The following is a 21921-nucleotide window of genomic DNA, read 5'->3' on the forward strand; positions in this document are numbered from 1 at the left end:
AAGTGACAAATGTCAGAAATATGGCCTACCTGGAATTTCAATAAGTAGAAAGTTCCCTAAATTTGGGGTGAAGGTAGCCACAGTCCTGTACAGAGTATCCACAAATTAAATTATGGATTGACCTGCACAGGTAACCTTTTTTTTGAAGTGATTTATTTGGCCATCACACAGCACCCATGATAAGCAAAACTGGGCCTGAAATCTTTTTTTTTTTTTTAAACTGGATAAGATTTGTACATGCCACAGTAGCCTCTCCCCCCCACAAAATCTACACCGGGATACAAGCCTTTTCAGGTCATTGAACACAAGAAATGTTTATATGTGTCAACTCAAGTAGACTACCCAAGTACCCTGAACAGTACAGGAAGTTAGTGCGCATGTAAAAGTGGTTCATTACCTTGGCATAGAAACCTAAGCCACCAGTGCTCTGTAATGTCTGACACAATAGTTTAGCCCAACCATGTTCATTTGACAGACTGGAGAATAAACCCAAACATATCCCCAGCTGAGTTGAAACTTTTACTTATGTCAGGCAAGACAAGGTAAATGACACATTTTTATTCATGAATTGAACACATATCATAATTTATGGCATGGATGAGAGGGCAGCCCAGAGAGTATTAAAACAGATTATTTCTTTGAACTCTCATAGAAATATCAGTAGAGGGCAGCAAACCAAATGCAGCATTGCCAGGTGATCAGTACATTCTGCTTTCAGGAAATGAAGACGAAAGTGTCCTCTCCCAGCCTGATGAAAAAAAGAAAGTCTAAAAAACAAATATGCTCAATGTCCATATAGGAATTACCTCTAAAAACATTAGGGGTTTTACCTCTGTAGATCTCATGTCAGTAGGCTTTTAGTGATGGGCAATTGTGTTCTACAGTAACATCCCTGCCAACCCCCCCAATATATGCTAAGTAGTGAGGAGCTGTAGGCTACCTGGTACTCTTCCAGTTGTCTGCAGGGCCTGAAGCCACAGAGCGCAACATCCACAGGGTCTTCAGCACTCGCTTCCCATCAGGCAGTTCGAAACACTGACCAACCCAAGAGCTACAGGAACCTGGGGGGGGGATATGATGCAGTTGCATCATAACATTGGTCAAATGCCAGTCAAGGTCAATCAGATTGAGACAAGAGCCACATTGTGGAAGGTTGGATAAGTGCGACACAATGCATTTCTTAACTATACATTACACAACATTAGGCCTTGCTGAACACATCCCAGGGTTTACACACCTGCCTCCCATAACACAGAGAAAGCCACAGAGGTTTGCAGACCCTGATTACCAGTCACACCCAGTAGCTTGGCCTGTTCTGGACCCGTGACTCCTGGAGCAGTCGCCACTGCACTCTGATAAAGGCCTCTGAGCTCAGAACCAACCGCCTCAATAGCAAGCACAGAGCCCAACTCATTTCGCCACACTCCCGTCACATTGCATGGGATTGCCTGGAAGAACACATGCAAAATAAGGTCACCACTACTGTGTCAATAACAGCAGAGACACTTCATGACATAGTATATTTAAAACAGGAAGTAAAAGCAAGTCTCAGATTTCTATCTACTACGTGATCTGTATTGTTACACTGTTCAAATTGTAATAGTGGAGCCCACTGACTAATTGTAGTTTTACCTGAGGTAGCAGCAGTCCCAAAATCACAGCATAGACACTGATACACCTTACAACAAAACTCATCATGTTTGATTATTTCAAGTTGCTTTGCTGAGCAGCTCGTTCCCTTCTTATACTGATTTACCAAGTTACTATACACTCCCCCAAACCAATCAGCACCTGCCCTTTCTAACAAGACTTAATTAATGAACAGGGTGTAGATCTCAATAGTCTAGCTGTCACTTCTTACCAGCAGTTAAAAGTCAATGCAGATTGAGGAAAGGAGAGGAAAAGAGGACTATTGAAATTCACCCCTAATTTGAACATTTGCAGCAGGTGTTTCTTCTCTATGAACACAAGTCCTCTCACAAGAGTTTCTAGTTTTTTGGCTGTAAGTTAACCGATTGGCCAATGAAATGTACACCCGTCTCGACAATTCTAAAACATGAACCAGGTTTCCATCCAAACTTTTTATGTGAGTAAAGTACGTCGGATAGAAAATGTCATAACAGGCCTGATGGAAACAAAACATTTGGTCGGTGAACTTTCACAATGTCCACGAAACAAAATAACCTAGACATGGTGGATCTTTTGTGCCGGTAAAATGAACTATGCGATCAATGTTTGTGGAAACGACTTTATGCGAAAATATTCATAAAATAACCATCATATCGAAGTAAACTTGGGAATCACGCGATGATACGGTGTGTGGTCCTCCCACTACTACTCGTCGGGGAAGCATGCACTTTATTAGGCTGCATATGAAACACATTATGATGAACTTCACAGGGTGGTGAAAGTGCACGGTATGTGCTTGACGCTCCTTTCCAATAAATATCGAGGGTCTTATTCTGGTGATATTGACTACCATTTGACAAGTAAAAATAATATCCCTCTTTTGTCCATAATAATGTCATCGTTTTGGCTAGAGCGCACGTGCCAATACCAGAATGGGCAGATTGGCTACGTAACGCTAAAAATGTTTTGTGACAAATCCATCAGTAGAGTTGAAAATGCAACGGAAACCCATTTAACTTGTATTTCTTATTCACTACATGGGAATTTAACCACAAAAGTTATTTTATGTGCTCTATGTCATCACGCACAGACTTGTATCCGCAACAAGTCCATTTGATGGAAACACGTCTATGGTGTGAAAATATACATGTTTTATTCATGTAGATATTAGAATATTCGCATAATAATCTGTGGCCAATTGTATGGAAATCTAGCTATGGACGATGATAAATTCAGCATTATATCATCCTGGGCATATATTTGAGACGTATCATCAATTCAGTCGATACAGAAAACAATGTGTTATGTTGATCAATAGAGGGTGCTATTTTATTGGACTTGAACAAGGTTACTCCATCACTCCATGAGAGCTGGAAAGCATAATTGTCAACAACCTATAACAAACATTAATTAAACTGTAAAGAACCACGTGCCCTAGTGAATGTATGACTGGACTAACATTATGTATGTATATCTTCCTCACATAGATATATCATTCTGAAATCTGTCTTTGAAATTGGTAGGCCACTACAGCGATGCAATTTTGATTCACAGGTAAATGGACCATCTCAGATACATTCCTTGGTCGCATCACCTCACCAGTAACATGAGGTTAATCGTGTGGTGATGTGTTTAACTATTTTGGGACAGCTTATCCAATATCAACATTTTTCGAAATGGATTTTCACTTTTTCATTAATAAACCCCATACCAGACACTCTCCGTTGGGTTATATTCTACTGAAGGCTTGAGGGTTAAATGTGTCAGTCAGAGTAGAGCAGTGAGCACATTGTGAAAGCAATAAAGACTTGCCAGTCACCTTATGCAATCAACACCATGAGAGAATCTCAATTGCATACTCCTAGCGTCCTCTCGCCTCGCCTCATTCTCAAAACCCATTGGATAAGAAAGCCAGAGGTCCCTCCCCTTTGACCTTATCCTCCAATGGGCTTTGAGCAGTAGGAAGGCGTAAGCTATTTAGAATTTACCATGACGAGGCATATTCTACCCCACCTCAACAACTGTGACATTTGAAATAGATGGTGATTCTTTTGGGCTTGATGGGTTGTAATTGGATATTTACACTAACATTCAATATCCTGTCTTAATTTAACTGATGGAAATTACACACTATGGTTTTATGGTCTTGCTTTAAAAAAAACTATATATTTTAATGAGTGAAACACATTAGACTGGCCTCACATGGGGTAAATTATTTTATTTTGATGATCAAATGTTATTGCTTTAGGTGTGTGTGCGTGGGAGGGAGGGTGTGCCAGACAGGTTCCTGTCAGACAGACAGAAACAGCATTATAAACAGTGATGGATTTACAGAATTGTGTGATGCTGTAAAAATGAGCTTTTTGTGTATTTTTATGTGGTAGTTTAGTTACATTGTCTTTGATACTCAAAGAAGATCTTCAAAAGATTCATAATGCTGCTTAGTTCATTTTAAATATCAGGCATTCTGTGTCTATCCATGTATACAGCATGTAGGCCTATACCACCATTACTCATTATACATTTTCCCATATCTCAGTGATATAACATATGTTAAGTAGCCTCCATTTATATTATGATACTCTGTTTCATAAACTTCAAATTTTCACTCAAATTTTGTGGGAAATTTTTTCCTGGAGCTCCACAGTTGCCAGAGCACCTTGGTAACCAGGCACGGAGGGCTCTCCGTCAAGCAGCATTGAGCGGTGTGGGCGTTCCTATTTTCTTTGTCAACTTCAATGATTTTTATTTGTTAAAGCTCCATATACGACCCATATAGGCACAGATTTGTTATTGTAATCTAATCCACTGAAAATAATGACATGAATGGGTGCCACTGACTTACCACTAATACTATAAATATATATATTTTAGTTGTTTTTTTGTTAGGGTCCCCTGAACGTCGGGCCCCTCCCCAATATGAACACGTCTTAATACCATGCCAACATGTTTAGATTTACAGGACATTAGCTTTAAAACTGCAACATTTTCTCTCAGCCTCATAGCAAAATGTATAGATTAGCAGGAAATTAGCTATTCATCTCAACATTTTATAATATGTATAATTGCAGGTAGTTAGCTGTTTTCCGCAAAAACAACAAATTACAAAAACCTTGCGGGGCCTTGCGAAACTGCGTGATATGCCACCGATGGGTGCAAGCAAGATTGCATACATATTATGATTTGTTATCAATTCTCACACAAGACAAGAACAGTGCCCAAGCACATAACATTCAAGTAATAAATCTACATACAACCTTCGGTAAGGAAATATCTCTCAATGCTCAATGCTGAAACGAGAAACCTGTCGGGCCAAATGAGTAACATTCTCTGGCATAGACAAAATTGTGTTTGCGTGGATAGTGTCACATTAGATTAGTATAATGCGCTACCTGCTGCACTACAGAAGACACCAGTCTTGATAGCCCTATTTGCTTTTGAAGTGGACCAAAGCCCAAAAGTAGGATGTTGGGATTCAACAGACAGCCCCAATTCATCATGGAAGATTTGGCATTTCACAGACGCCAATAATTGCACCTGGCATGTTATATATGGGTACCTGCTCCACTAGATCGCACAACAGGGATAGAGTCTGACATGTTAAAAGGGCCTTCTCCATTATAGATCACACAGTAGTTGAGTTTATGTCAACCTTTTTGGAGATGAGTTGATGAAAAAATGAAAACCCGCTTTGATTACCACTAGCTGACAGACACACGTATCTCAATTGATTTGGATTTCAGTTTACATCAGTTTACATCAGATCTGCTCCCTCCAATTTATTGTGACTGCTCAAGAGTGATGTATTGGTAGCTATTTGGTGCATCTTTTTGTTTCAGAACCAGGACTAGACTAGGAAAAGACTGTTGGAACCACCCTGAAGCCACACACTCATGATGAGAGCAGCCGCGGTTTTCTCCCCACCCAACAGAGACGAAGGTCATGAGAGCGCACCTGAGCAGTGGGAGGTTGATCCCCAACGGTTGCCATCAACTGTTGTTGATGATACTCCGCTTTTAAATCCCCCATCTTTAACCCGATGTATGACTCTTCTTCCGGATGCTTTGTACAGACGACGACTGAATCCGAGAGGAGAGTGGTATGATAACACGGTGAACAGCGACGACGACCATCACGACCAACAAATCGTTTCGATGAATACATATGAGGACCACAACGGTGTATATCAGACTCAAGTAGAAAAAATCCCTAGGAATTCAGATGTCGAGGCGCACGATTTCGAAAGTCAGTGGGATCATTCTGAGTTCGATCACAGAAACTTCCCTCAGAAAACGTAAGTGCGACACTTGGGAGATAAATCACCATCATAATAGTATCGGGACATTATGTCCTATTAGCAAGAGTATCGCTTATACTTCAGGTTGAGTCAGTGGAGAAGTCACTTTGATTTTTGTTCGACATTTGATATCAAATCAAAGGAACAAGCTTGCCTTTTATAATGTGCAAAATGCCAATATTTACAGCTGCAATATGTAACTTTTTGGGTGACAGAACCAAATTCACATAGACATTTTTGCTATAGATCTGTCATTCTCATTGAAAGTCTAAGAAGGGGTATATGTGTTCTATGTGTGCTATTTCTATGCTTCCTGTTACTTTCAGTTTTGTATGCCAGCTTCAAACAGCTGAAAATATATTTTTGGTTATGGAAAGATATTTCACAGCGGTTTAGATGGTACAATGATTCTCAACACTTGCTTGTTTTGTCACATAATCTGAAATTAAGCAAACTATTCAAATTTTAGCAACCAGGAAATGGTGAAGCGATTTCTACATCATGCATCTTTAAATGAAAACTTTTTCTTGGTTGTTTTACATCAGGCTACACCGCCTTCTTGATATTCTGAATATTAATAAAAGGCATAATCTGGGATATGTCAAGCTGTTCAATGGTATTATAATGTAATATAGTATAGACATATATTCCTGAATAATAACATATACATTTCTGATGAGGAGTGGCGATTTAGTATGTAAATCTTGGTGGGGCAAACCAAAAAATATATATTTTAAATGCATGCCAGCAAAGCCACTTGTCACGTCCTGACCATGGTAAGCTGTTATTTTCTATGGTAGAGTAGGTCAGGGCGTGACAGGGGGGTTTCTTCTATGTTTTCTATGTCTATGTTGTTAGGTTCTAGTTTTGGTATTTCTATGTTGGTTTGTTTGGGATGATCTCCAATTAGAGGCTGCTGGTCCTCGTTGTCTCTAATTGGAGATCATACTTAAGTAGGGTTTTTTCCACCTGATTTTGTGGGATCTTGTTTTTGTATTGCTCAGTGAAGCCTACAGAACGTGACATTAGTTTTTCCTTTGTTTATTGTTTTGTCTAGTGTTCTGAGTATAATAAATATTTATCATGAGCACTCAACACGCTGCACCTTGGTCTACTCCTTACGACGATCGTCACACCGCTACACAACACTGAACAATACATTAATTGCACTATAACGGTGCCCACAAACTGTTAGGGCCTACATAAAGCTGTACCAACAGCAGAGCTATCTTTTCAGCACCATGGAGTGAATCTTTACCACTGCTACACCTGGCTATCAGCGGAGCCTTGTCTGGCAGCGAGAGTTCATTCAGCCTCATTTACTGGCTTTAAAAAAAATGTGGCTGACTTGCTTAAACAAATGGGGTTTCTACTGACAATTGAGATATACAAACTATGGCATAAGGGGACGATGAGCGGATAATAGGCAATCCGTAATTTCGATGACAACATTAATTAGCGAGCTAAGATGGACGTTGTCAATAACTATTTGTTCAGCAATTTTGAAATGTACAGCAACAAAATTCAGAGCATGGGCCGTTCTTACAGTATTCTTCTGTACACCAAGTCAGAACCATAGGATAAACAAAGGAGGCATATAAGCAGACAATGACAGCTCTGACAATTTTCAATGATTACATTTCTCTAAAAAAGGCTATAGGCTACATGTGCACCACCAAGTCAGAACAGTAGGCTAAATTATGAGGTGGAAAGGGACCAAATTATTATGGTGAGGCACATGGGTTACTAACAGCGTACTACACAACATACACTTAGTATTCCTTTCTTAGCTACACTATACATATCTTTGTCATCAAAGTGTGGCATTCTCTGGATTCATGGTGCTTTCAAGACAACTGGGAACTCGGGGGGGGGAAACAAGGTCGAATCATGTCAGTGATCTTCAGGTTGGAGCTCTAGAGTTCTCAACTTGGAATTCTGAGTTGGATGACCGTTCAACACATATTTTCCCAGTCAGAGCTAGTTTTTTCAGAGTTCCCAGTTGTCTTGACCTCAATGAAGTCTGAGATTTCCCAGTTCCGAGTTTCCAGTTGTTTTGAATGCGCCAGAAGTCATGCTGGATTGACAGCATGGCCAATGTATTCAACCTTTTGGTGTTGAATGTTTATCCTTTTAAACTTGGAAAAGAGACCCTTAAACCCAGACTTGGACCAAACACCCACTCCACTGAATAGCAAGCTGGTGATTGCTTTGCAATGCTTGCAGTTAGCCACTGATTCCTTCCAACCCACTCATTGTTGAATTTGCGATTTCCAACTTGTGTAATATTTATGTCCAATGGCCGATTAGCACCGATACGTTTTATCTATAATTTCTCTTCATATGACAAGGATTGAAAAGGATTTGCCAGTAGATTGTCAACTTGATTCATGATGACGACTGCTTGACTAGCTTGCTAGCTAAGATTTTGAAAGTATGATGTTAACATGATCAGCCCAATCAAAGCTACGGTAGATATAACCATCATTTTATCTGAGGCCAATGATCTTGAGCCTTCTTGGATGGGCACTTATAATGTAACTCTATGGCAGCACCCAAGGGGCTTGAATTTTCGAGCTCTCCCATAGATTTTGTGGTGACATAGTGTCCCCATGAGTGACAGAACACTGACCAAATCACGGCGCAACTAGAGAACATTACCAACCTCTACGCTCCATATTTTACGTTGGCTGCACCACCACCACAGAAAGTACTGAGCTAGGCTGAAACACCTGTGTTTTGGAGCTGCCTTAATCAAGAAAGCAAAAAAGAGACCATGTTTGTATGCAGCTTTATTAACTCAATGATATATTTTTTAACATTGTTTGCAAACTGGTATGTGACACGTGTCAATGCCAAAATAACATGCAAAACAGAAGAAGAAGAATACAGTGCCATTCGGGAAAGTATTCAGACCCCTTAACCTTTTCCACATTTTGTTATGTTACAGCCTTATTCAAAAATTGATTAAATAAATAAAAAATCATCAGCAATCAGCACACAATACCCCATAATGACAAAGTCAAAACAGTTTTATTTTATTCAAAATTAAAAAACTGATCACATTTACATAAGTATTCAGACACTTTGCTATGAGACTCAATTGAGCTCAGGTGCATCTTGTTTCCATCGATCATCCTTGAGATGTTTCTACAACTTGATTGGAGTCCACCTGTGGTAGATTCAAATGATTGGACATGATTTGGAAAGGCACACACCTGTCTATATAAGGTCCCACAGTTGACAGTGCATGTCAGAACAAAAACCAAGCCATGAGGTCAAAGGAATTGTCCAGAAAGCTCCGAAACAGGATTATGTCTGGGGAAGGGTACCAAAAAAATGTCTGCAGCATTGAAAGTACACAAGAACACTGTAGTCGCCATCATTCTTAAATGGAAGAGGTTTTGAAGAAGACTCTTCCTAGAGCTGGCCGCCCGGCTAAACTGAGCAATCAGGGGAGAAGTGCCTTGGTCCGGGAGGTGACCAAGAACCCGATGGTCACTCTGACATTGCTCTAGAGTTCCTCTGTTGAGATGGGAGAACCTTCCAGAAGGACAACCATCTCTGCAGCACTCTACCAATCAGGCCTTTATGGTAGAGTGGCCAGACGGAAGCCACCCCTCAGTAAAAGGCACATGACAGCCCGCTTGGAGTTTGGCAAAAGGCACCTAAAGACTCTCAGACCATGAGAAACAAGATTCTCTAGTCTGATGAAACCAAGATTGAACTCTTCTCCTGAATGCCAAGCGTCACGTCTATAGAAAACCTGGCGCCATGCCTACAGTGAAGCATGGTGGTGGCAGCATCATGCTGTTTTTTTTGTTGTTGTCAGGATCGAGGCAAAGATGAACAGAGCAAAGTACAGATAGATCCTTGATGAAAACCTGCACCAGAGCGCCACAGGACCTCAGACTGGGGCGACGGTTCAACTTCCAACAGGTCAACGACGATAAACACGCAGCCAAGACAACGCAGGAGTGGCTTCAAGAAAAGTCTCTGAATGTCCTTGAGTGGCCCAGCCAGAACCCGGACTTGAACCCGATCGAACATCTCTGGAGTGACCAGAAAATAGCTGTGCAGCAATGCTCCCCATCCAACCTGACAGAGCTTGAGGATCTGCAGCGAAGAATGGAAGAAACTCCCCAAATACAGGTGTGCTAAGCTTGTAGCGTCATACCCAAGACGACTCAAGGCTGTAATTACTGCCAAAGGTTCTTCAACAAAGTATTGAGTAAAGTGTCTGAATACATATGTAAATGTGATCTTTGAGTTTTTATACATTTGCAAATATTTCCCCAAAACTGTTTTTGAATTGTCATTATGGGGTATTGTGTGTAGATTGATAAGGGGGAATTATTTTTTTAAATCAATTTCAGAATAAGGCTGTAACGTAACAAAAAATGGAAAAGTCAAGGGGTCTGAATACGTTCCGAAAGCACTGTACTGTTGAAGTCGGAAGTTTAAATACACTTAGGTTGGAGTCATTAAAACTCGTTTTTCAACCACTCCACAAGTTTCTTGTTAACAAACTAGAGTTTTTGGCAAGTCGGTTAGGACATCTACTTTGTGCATGACACAAGTAATTTTTCCAACAATTGTTTACAGACAGATTATTTCACTTATAATTCACTGTATCACAATTGGGTCAGAAGTTTACATACACTAAGTTGACTGTGCCTTTAAACAGCTTGGAAAATTCCAGAAAATGATGTCATGGCTTTAGAAGCTTCTGATAGGCTAATTGACATAATTTGAGTCAATTGGAGGTGTACATGTGGTAGTATTTCAAGGCCTACCTTCAAACTCAGTACCTCTTTGCTTGACATCATGGAAAAATCAAAATAAATCAGTCTGGTTCATCCGTGGGAGCAATTTCCAAATGCCTGAAGGTACCACATTCATCTGTACATCTCTACAATCAATAGTACGCAAGTATAAACACCATGGGACCACGCAGCCATTATACCGCTCAGGAAGGAGACGCATTCTGTCTCCTAGAGATGAACGTACTTTGGTGCGAAAAGTGCAACAACACAACAACAGCAAAGGACCTTGTGAAGATGCTGGAGGAAACAGGTACAAAAGTATCTATATCCACAGTAAAATGAGCCCTATTTCGACATAACGTGAAAAGCCGCTCCGCAAGGAAGAAGCCACTGCTCCAAAACCGCAATAAAATGCCAGACAACGGTTTGCAACTGCACATTGGGACAAAGATCGTACTTTTTGGAGAAATGTCCTCTGGTCTGATGAAACAAAAATAGAACTGTTTGGCCATAATGACCATCGTTATGTTTGGAGGAAAAAGGGGTAGGCTTGCAAGCCGAAGAACACCATCCCAACCGTGAAGCATGGGGGTGGGAGCATAATGGTGTGGGGGTGCTTTGCTGCAGGAGGGACTGGTGCACTTCACAAAATAGATGGCATCATGAAGACGGAAAATCCTGTGAATATATTGAAGCAACATCTCAAGACATCAGTCAGAAAGTTAAAGCTTGGTCGCAAATGGGTCTTCCAAATGGACAATGAATCCATCCCATCCAGGAACCCCAAGCATACTTTCAAAATTGTGGCAAAATGGCTTAAGAACCACAAAGTAAAGGTATTGGAGTGTCCATCACAAAGCCCTGACCTCAATCCCATAGAAAATGTGTGGGCAGAACTGAAAAAGCATGTGCGAGCAAGGAGGCCTACAAACCTGACTAAGTTATACCAGCTCTGTCAGGAAGAGTGGGACACAATTCACCCAAGTTATTGTGGGAAGCTTTTGGAAGGCTACCCGAAACGTTTGACCCAAGTTAAATAATTTAAAGGCAATGCTACCAAATTCTAATTGAGTGTATGTAAACTTCTGACCCACTGGGAATGTGATAAAATAAATAAATAAATAAAAGTTGAATAAATCATTCTCTCTACTATTATTCTGACATTTCACATCCTAAAAATAATGTGGTGATCCTAACTGGCCCAAAACAGGGAATTTGTACTAGGATTAAATGTCAGGAATTGTGAAATACTCAGTTTAAATGTATTAAATGTAACGTCTTGACCATAGAAAGCTTTTATTTTCTATGGTAGAGTAGGTCAGGGTGTGACAGGGGGTTTTGTCTAGTTTATATTTTCTTTGTAGTGTGGGTCTAGTTTCTGTATTTCTATGTTGTTGTTTTTTGGGATGATCTCCAATTAGAGGCAGCTGGTCATCGTTGTCTCTAATTGGGGATCATATTTAAGTTGTTGTTTTTCCCACTAGGTTTTGTGGGAGATTATTGTGAGTTAGTGTATGTTGCACCTCTTCGTCACGGTTTGTTTATTAGTTTATTTGTATGTCTTGCATAGTTTCACAGTTATAATAAAACGTGGAACGATACACACGCTGCACTTTGGTCCGCTCCTTCATCATACGACAATCGTGACATGTATTTGGCTAAGGTGTATGAAAACCTCCGAATTCAACTGTGTATATATTTTTTTGGAGCCCCACCTGCCCTGATTGACGTGTCGGCACTGCTCATGAGTCTAGTACAACTATCTTCCTACACCTGTTTTACCTCTTATATAATCCAAATTATGAGTAGGCCTGTTTATGATACATTATTTATAATGCTCCCATTTTGAGCATTTGCAAACAAACATAATATAGCCAAATATGTGTAAAACTATAGTATCCTGTTGATCACATGGACTGTCAGGCCTTGCATTCATAGCCCCATTTATGAATTGGGGCTATGAATGGTGGTAACATTTCCCCGGGCCCATCCTTCCGCTTCATTTTACAAGTAGCTGGGCAGCTGTCATGGACTAAAACAGATTGTACAGCTTTCTGAGTGTAGGTTACTTAAAGAACACCATGAGGCTGCATTTATTTAACTGGGCATATGAAACCTATATAGAGAGGACTGGATTGAGTCCCCATCAGGACTTCAGGATATATTTTGCTTAGCTAGTACTGTACAGCAAATGTTTGACTTTCAATCAAAGCCGTCAGATTTCAACAGATGCCGATCACACCTCTCTCCATAGAGAGACCGCACCTGTCATCCAGTTGCTCAATAAAAAAACTCAGCAGACCAAGGATGTTGTGTATTATAAACTGGGTGGTTCAAGCCCTGAATGCTGATTGGCTGACAGCCGTGGTATAGCAGACCATATACCATGGGTACAACAAAACGTTTATTTTTACTACTCTAGTTACGTTGGTAACCAGTGTATAATAGTAATAAGGCACCTCAGGGTTTGTGGTATGTGTCCAGGCTGTGTCCAGGCAGCTCTTAGCCGGGGTTTATTGGCCATATACCACACCCCCTCGAGTCTTATTGCTGAATTATACACGCTGAAATTCCATAATCATGCCATTGTAAAAAACAGAAAGTATCCAAGCACTCCTTGACTATCATTTTGAAAAGTGTAAACGTCTGCTTTGAATGTTATGTTTTTTTCTACTCAGTTTTCTCTTCAATTTCTGTGATCTTCCTTCTGCTCTGAATAGTTTTTGTCACCGTCTTTCTCCATTCAGAGTTGAGACCATGCACCATAGAAAAACTACTGTGCGAGAGAAGGGTCGTCGGCAGGCTATCCGTGGACCAGCCTACATGTTCAGTGAGCGGGGCACCAGTCTCACTTCAGAGGAGGAGCGCTTCCTAGACTCTGCTGAGTATGGGAACATCCCAGTGGTGCGTAAGATGCTGGAAGAGTCCAAGACCCTCAACATCAACTGTGTGGACTACATGGGCCAGAATGCACTGCAGTTGGCCGTGGGTAATGAGCACTTGGAAGTGACAGAACTACTGCTGAAGAAGGAGGGTCTAGCTCGTGTGGGCGATGGCCTCCTCTTGGCCATCAGTAAGGGCTATGTACGTATCGTAGAGGCTATCCTGGCCCACCCTGCATTCGGAGGTGGGCTGCGCCTCACTTTAAGCCCCCTGGAGCAGGAGCTACGAGATGATGACTTTTATGCCTACGACGAAGACGGCACGCGTTTCTCCCATGACGTGACCCCGGTCATCCTGGCTGCACACTGCCAGGAGTACGAGATAGTGCACACTCTGTTGATGAAGGGAGCCCGGATCGAGAAGCCCCATGACTACTTCTGTAAGTGTAGCGAGTGTCATGACAAGCAGTGCCGTGACTCGTTCAGCCACTCCCGCTCCAGGATGAATGCTTATAAAGGGCTGGCCAGTGCTGCCTACCTGTCCCTGTCTAGTGAGGACCCTGTATTCACCGCTCTGGAGCTCAGCAACGAGCTGGCTCGCCTCGCCAACATCGAGACTGAGTTCAAGGTGAGAAACACAAAGACCAAGCTTGAGGATTGGAAGAAGGGGGTTTACTGCTAAATAATATTTTCATCTGTGTAATGTATTGGCTTGCTTTCTCTCTCATATGCTCTCCAACCTCTCACTAATTTAATAATATGGGCTCAAAGCTTTGTGCAGATATTTCTGAAAGTGCTGATTTCAGTCTTTTGATCACACAGACATGATTAATTGGGCAGAGATCAAATCAGGTAATACACGTGCACTACACTCAAATATTATTGGAGTGATGACACACTTATATTATTGGGACCCGCTTTGAGAAAATTAAGATTGGGAACACGCTCAAATGAGTCATTGACCTTGTGACATGTTTAGAAATTATTGCAATATCTGAGTGTACTGTATGTCAGGCTTTGCAACATATTACCCACCCTCAACATACAACGTATTCATGTAGCTTTTTCAAGAATAAGTCTAATCAGGGATTTTCATATCCAGTCTGTTGACTCCTGGTATTGTTGGAGCTGTTCATAAAAAATACTCCACAGGTCTGTCTAATCTTTCTGTTATTTTATCCTGATTACTGACCTCTCCAAATATTGTGTTGAGGTTTAAAATTGATGGGTATGAATATAGACACACAAATACAGTATCTCCTCATACATTTTAATAATTTATCAGACACTCTTATCCAGAGTGACTTACAGTTGTGAGTGCATACATTTTAATACATTTTTTCTTTTCGTACTGGTCCCCTGTGGGAATTGAACCTACAACCCTGGGGTTGGATGCTCCATTCTCTACAAACTGAGCCACACAGAACACAAACACGTAGATGCACGCCAACACACTCAGACGCACACACACAGTTCATGCTCATGATAAAGAACCATTATGAGTGACAAACACAAACATTGGCATGCAAACTCGTACTCTCACACCCTGCCTTAATGAGGTAAGAAAATATACACAGTATTTGTCAGTGCAGAAAAGGTTGGTCTCTGGGTTTCCAGGTTTCTATTGGAATATTTTACATGCGGAACATAAAGGGAGAGACTGACACGTGACCCATTTCAATAATTCTCACATATCTCTTTCCCTTTCCCTCTCTCTCTCTAGATGTAGTTCATGTACCGTAAACTCCCGCAAATTAAACACTCTTATATTATTGGAACCTGCTCTGAGAAAATGAAAATTGTGAACATGCTCAAATCAGTCATTGACCTTGTGACATGGTTAGAAATTAGCCTACTGCTCAAAGAGAGGGAAAACAGGAGTGGGCTGATGTGGCCTGATAAGCTGATCCAAGCAAATGTAGCTAGCTAGTTATCTATTCTGTTGAAACAATCTAACTAGTCTTTAGATTTTATTGGGATCCCCATTAGCCGATGCCAATGGCGACAGCTAGTCTTCCTGGGGTCAGTGATTGGAATTTGTTCTGCTACTGACATCTGCCTATTAGGCCTACTAACAAACAGTCAAAGTAAAACCTTCCCTGTTCCTGACTGTGAGATGACACGCAATTTAAAAGGTATAAGCCACTACACTATTGTTCATCGCCGGTAGCATCTGCCTGTGGGCACTCCAAGATTAAAAAATGAGAAATAACTATAGCTAGTGTGAAAGCCAATGTATTTAATTAACAAGAGAGAAAATAGATTATAAGGGATATAAAAATGTTATAATTTTAAAATGCCACGAATCTGAAGGGCACTTTTCTCGTAGGAGGGCAAAAGAACAGGTGCTCAGGCACCCTTAGACCTGTATCTGTGCACGTGCCTGTAGATAAGCCACATTCACTCAAAGGGGAATTCAATTCTGAGAATCAGTGAGAGAAGAACAATATTAATCAAGGATTTTCATATCCAGTCTGTTGACACCTGGCAGGGCCGGCCCTTGCCTTTTTTGGGCCCTAAGTGATTTTTTTAAAGCAAGTTTGCTGCAATTCTACACATTTTTCCATGGGACGGAGAGATTGTGCAACAACAAATGGTCGGAGGACCCCTAGCGGCTGGGGCTCCCTAAGCAGTCGCTTATGCCTAGGGCCGACTGTGAATCCTTCTGTTATTGTATGAGGGAGCTGTTAATTAAAAGTAATCCACAGAGAGTTCTGTCTAATATTTTTGTTATTTTGTCCTGACTACTGACCAATCAGTAATCAAGCTAATCAAAACAAAAAATGGTTTGGCTTGAGGGTAAGAATGGGTATGAACTTAGTCACAAAGACACACACACTCACAAGCACACATACAGTATCTCCTCTTTCTGAGGAACAGCCTCAGAAAGACATGTAGAAATGTGTGCGCACAAATGCACAATTTATGCTCATTATAAAGAACCAAAATGTGTGACAAACATTGGCATTCAAACTCCAACTCTCACACACCCTACCTTCATGAGAGAAGATAATATATGCAGTATTTGTCAGTGCAGAAATGGTTGATCTGTGGTGTTCCAGATTTCTATTAGAATATTTTACATGCAGACCAAAAAGTGAGAGACTGAAACATAATAGCAATCCATCAAAGGTTGTGACCCCTGGAGTTTGCATCATTTTCAATCATTCTTACAGAATTCTCTCTCTCTCTTCTCTCTGTGTAGAATGACTACAGGAAGCTGTCCATGCAGTGTAAGGACTTTGTGGTGGGAGTGCTAGACCTATGCAGAGACACGGAGGAGGTGGAGGCCATTTTGAATGGGGATGTGGACCAAGCTCTGCCCGGCGATCACAGTCGACCCTGCCTCAGTCGGGTCAAACTGGCCATTAAGTACGAGGTCAAGAAGGTTAGCTGAATCACTCAAGCTGAATCAAACATTATATTTTTTTCAAACGGCCATTTTAAATTTTAATCTCCCTCTGGTGTTTGTGCGTGTCTGTAATTGTCTTTAACAACACTCAGTAGTCTTCATTTGAAAAGCAATCAATCTCAAGGGCACAATGAGAAACACACTTTTGAGTACATTTTCCCATTCTACCCGTCCCCTATAAAGGGTTTATTATAAAGAAAAACTGGAATGAGGCCTAAATGAAATAGGTGTTTTACAACTGTTTAACAACCATCAATGTAGGGATTCTACAACGCAATAATATGCAAGGTATGACAAAACAGACAACCTCTGCCTCTGGTTATCAATGTTGTAGTATGTCAAAGTTATTTTTCATTATGTCTCTAGTTTGTGGCCCATCCTAACTGCCAGCAACAGCTCCTGACCCTGTGGTATGAGAACCTAGCTGGACTTAGGCAGCAGTCTGCTGTGGTGAAATGCTGGATAGTCCTGGGAGTGGCTATTGGCCTTCCTTTCCTCTCACTCGCATACTGGATAGTGCCCTGCAGTAAGGTACACACACAACCTCTTTCTATTGTCTTCTCAGAATCACTCCTTAACACATGATCCAGGCTGCATCACATCCAGCCGTGATTGGGAGTCCCAAAGGGTGACGCACAATTGGCCCAGCGTCGTCCGGGTTTGGCCGGTGTAAGCCGTTATTGTAAATAAGAATTTGTTCTTAACTGACTTGCCTAGTTAAATAAAAACAAAACAAAAAATAATAATAATATTTAAAAAATATATGTTTTACCTCTACCTACATGTACATATTACCTCAATTACCTAGACTAACCTGTGCCCCCGCACATTGACTCTATACCCGTATCACCTGTAAATCCACTCGCTACAGCTCTTTAATTATGTTTTTTTTCTTTTTTTCTTTAACACTTATTTTTCTTAACCTCATTGTTGGTTAAGGGCTTGTAAGTAAGCATTTCACTGTAAGGTCTACACCTTTTGTATTCGGTGCATGTGACAATTAAAATTTGATTTGATTTTGGTATATATCATGAGATTGATGGTTGCTGTTTATGTGGTTGATTTCCTCTGTATCAGTTCGGTCAGATTCTCCGTAGCCCCTTCATGAAGTTTGTGGCCCATGCTGTTTCATTCACCATCTTTCTTGGACTGCTGGTAATCAATGCCTCGGACCGCTTCGAGGGAGTAAAGAACCTTCCCAACGAGACTATAACAGACCACCCTCTTCAGGTGTTCAGGGTCAAAACCAGTCAGTTCTCCTGGACTGAGATGCTCATCATGAATTGGGTGATTGGTAAATTACTCTGATTTACAAACAGCTGCTTTTGTGGGAGAGACATTATTATCCAGTCTATTCATATCTCCTTGTTCATATCTTTTAACATGGTATAATCTGAATGAAATCTGAATGTACTGAAATAATGTCACTCGTATGCTCCAAACAGATTTGCATTGAAAAGCACTCTTCTCTTTGTTAGGGATGATCTGGTCAGAGTGTAAGGAGATCTGGGCTGATGGGCCAAGGGAGTACATCATGCACCTGTGGAACGTACTAGACTTTGGCATGCTGTCCATCTTCGTGGCATCCTTCACGGCTCGGCTCATGGCCTTCCTGAGGGCCTCTGAGGCCCAGTTGTATGTGGACATGTATGTTCCCAACATGCCCAACATAGACCTGAGCAACGCCTCACTGCCTCCAAATGTAGCATATTACACACATGGTCAGTGCAAGTGATATGTTATTATTAACATTTTACATTTTAGTCATTTAGCAGACGCTCTTATCCAGAGTGACTTACAGTAGTGAGTGCATACATTTCATACATTTTATTTCATTTCATGCATTTTTATTTATTTATTTATTATTATTATTATTTTTGTTGTACTTAAAAGATGATTATAATAATTGCATAGGTCCAACTCTGTCTACAGGCTAACAGTGTGTATGTAGTATTACAGTAACCTTAGTGTCATAAAACGAACAGGTGCTGCCACCGTTTCTCTCTCACTCTCTCAGCAAGGAACAGGTGGTTACCCTCCGACCCTCAGCTCATCTCCGAGGGTTTGTACTCCATTGCAGTGGTGCTCAGTTTCTCCCGCATTGCCTACATCTTGCCTGCCAATGAGAGCTTCGGCCCACTTCAAATCTCCCTAGGCCGGACGGTCAAGGACATCGTCAAGTTCATGGTCATTTTCATAATGGTCTTCCTGGCTTTCATGATTGGCATGTTCAATCTATATTCTTATTACCTTGGTGCCAAGTACAACCCTGCCTTCACCACGTAAGTAGGCTTCACCACGTAAGTACCCTCCTGCCTATTCTTGTAAATGAAATGTTTTAAGTAGAGATTTATGTGTATTTATTCATTTGTGTGTTATTTATTAATGTCTGTGTCCACGCGTATACCGTCTGTGTGTGTGTGTGTGTGTGTGTGTGTGTGTGTGTGTGTGTGTGTGTGTGTGTGTGTGTGTGTGTGTGTGTGTGTGTGTGTGTGTGTGTGTGTGTGTGTGTGTGTGTGTGTGTGTGTGTGTGTTGTGTTTGATTATTTGTGTTTATATGTGTTCACAGAGTGGAGGAGAGCTTTAAGACTCTATTTTGGTCCATCTTCGGCTTGTCTGAAGTTATCTCTGTGGTCTTGAAGTATGACCATAAATTCATAGAGAACATTGGTTATGTTCTCTTTGGCGTCTACAATGTGACCATGGTAATCGTACTGCTCAACATGCTGATTGCAATGATCAATCACTCCTATCAGGAGATTGAGGTGAGACTAGGAAGCAATAGGCCTAAACACCACTAGGGAATTCACGGGAAATCAAAAGTCAATAATCACTGTTTTGAGTTCAAAGGGGAATAATGTCCATTTAGAGTATGTGTGAGTATTATATTGTTATGTTCATGTTGTATTCATGTACCATTTTATGAGTAATGTTGCGAGCAGTTTTGGTAAAATAATCAGACCATACTAGATGAGTTAAAATAAATGAGTCATTGCCTCTCTCCTATCACTCTCCAATTATGCACTCCCTGGTGGTCTGTCTCAATCTCAACAGGAGGATGCCGATGTGGAGTGGAAGTTTGCCCGTGCTAAACTCTGGCTGTCCTACTTTGATGAGGGGCATACTCTTCCCCCACCATTTAACCTGGTTCCCAGCCCCAAGTCCTTCTACTACCTAGTCCTGCGCACAAGGGCTTGTCTGGTGAGGCTGTGCAAGGCCAAAGCCTGTCTCCAAGACAACCAGCGGGAGATGGCCATGATCAATTTGCGATTTAAGGTCAGAAGTCGGCTTTGAGGGAGTGGCTGTAGCCGATTTGTATATCTGCCTCGTTAGATGTTGTCAGTCTTTAATGGATTTTTTAATGGGTGTGTGGTTTCTGTTCTGTTTCAGATCAATCAGTACAGACCTCAAACGAGGACACCAGGGCAGGATGACTTCACCATTAGGAAAACCATCAAACATCCTACTCGATACCAGGTACTTCCTCCATACCAGTCAATTTGATTAATTAGCAAGATCAGACGATACTCAGAAGTGCTACATTTTGAACTATTGTCTCTTAAGATTCTCTCTTTTCTTGACAGAAACTGATGAAGAGGCTCATTAAGCGATATGTGCTAAAGGCTCAGGTTGACAGTGAAAATGACGAAATCAATGAAGGTGATTTATGATTCATATCCATATGTAAGATCAGAAAACTGTTGTGCCCTCTTAACGGAAGACTGATCATTCTTACAACTGCAAGGCCGTGACATGGAGCTGTAGTGGATCGAGTCATTAATAACCTGTGGTGCATCCCTTGCAGGGGAGCTGAAGGAGATCAAGCAGGACATCTCCAGCCTGCGATATGAGCTTCTGGAAGAGAAGTCTCAGGCCACAGAAGAACTAGCTGACTTGATCCAACAGCTTGGTGACAAGCTTAGCAAGAACGCCAAGAAACCTTGATGGAAGTTGAGGGGTGTCCTCTGTATAAGAGCTTTGTATAAGACCTTCAAACTTAGATTCATAGTGTGTTGTTAGTGTTACGCGGAGTGGAACAGGGGAACCCAAGAGCAGAGTCAGACGAGGGGACTGGGATGAAGTAACCAAGGTATTTATTGAAACAAGGGGAAGATGGAGTGCAGGCCAGGGGGAGCTCGGTCGGGTTGCAGGAAACCAGGTGCGGAGGCTGAGGCTGGAGCGAGAGGTGTTGGTACGGGGTGAGCAGGTCCGGAGGGGAATCCAAGGGAGTAGTAGAGTGGGGAATCCAGGACAGAGTAGCAAGATGACGAGACGGGAGACAGGGACCAGAGTCAGAGTGGGCGGAACTGTAGCTGAGAGGAAAACAGCATCAGGCAAGGAAAACGGGCACAACAGGATCTAATAGTAACAAACGGCTAGAAGGGTAGACTGACTGAGTAGAGATTACGATCTGACAGTGTGGAAGTGGCAGGACTGAGGATTTGTAGAGGTGTTGATTATGGACAGGTTGCAGCTGGTGGGGATCTGCTCTGACTCCAGCACACCTGTCTCCGCCCACACAATCACACACACACACACACACACACACACACACACACACACACACACACACACACACACACACACACACACACACACACACACACACACACACACACACACACACACACACACACACACACACACAGAGAGAGAGTACTGGGGGAGTGGTGGAAGGTCAAAGAGACAGGATGAGCAGTAGAGGGTGTTGCAGGAGCAGATGTGACAGTTAGATTATGGGATTGCACTCCGCATTGAGGTAGGGTAGGCTACTTGTAGTTGTGTTCCTCTATCGATTTTAAATATATATTCACATTAATCATTCTGATTGTAAAATAGTATGATGGGATGTGTGTAGACAATATTTTACTTTATATAATATATATATATATATATATATATATATATATAAATGCTTATTGAAATATTTAGAAT

The 21921-nt window shown here is 41.4% G+C and overlaps 2 protein-coding genes across 3 annotated transcripts; one reads left to right on the top strand and one right to left on the bottom strand.

Annotated features, from left to right (window-relative positions):
* Positions 1-507: 507 nt before the first annotated feature.
* Positions 508-5927, bottom strand: avd (avidin). 2 transcript variants are annotated; one of them, NM_001141235.1, is given in 4 exon segments: positions 508-748; positions 941-1061; positions 1238-1448; positions 5584-5927. In NM_001141235.1, coding segments are annotated over 4 exon segments (576 nt in total). In that variant the 5' UTR covers positions 5794-5927; the 3' UTR covers positions 508-714.
* On the top strand, positions 5236-21638 carry LOC106568097 (short transient receptor potential channel 7). Its single transcript, XM_014138128.3, has 12 exons — positions 5236-5923; positions 13440-14202; positions 16780-16962; positions 17353-17517; positions 18064-18280; positions 18465-18707; positions 19004-19268; positions 19556-19751; positions 20041-20262; positions 20377-20463; positions 20571-20646; positions 20792-21638. Exons 1-12 carry the CDS (start codon positions 5523-5525, stop codon positions 20929-20931), a joined length of 2958 nt encoding a protein of 985 aa, XP_013993603.2. The 5' UTR covers positions 5236-5522; the 3' UTR covers positions 20932-21638.
* The last annotated feature ends 283 nt before the right edge of the window (positions 21639-21921 follow it).

Source organism: Salmo salar, chromosome 13 (genome assembly GCF_965601325.2).
Source record: "Salmo salar chromosome 13, fSalSal1, whole genome shotgun sequence".
NCBI lineage: Eukaryota > Metazoa > Chordata > Actinopteri > Salmoniformes > Salmonidae > Salmo > Salmo salar.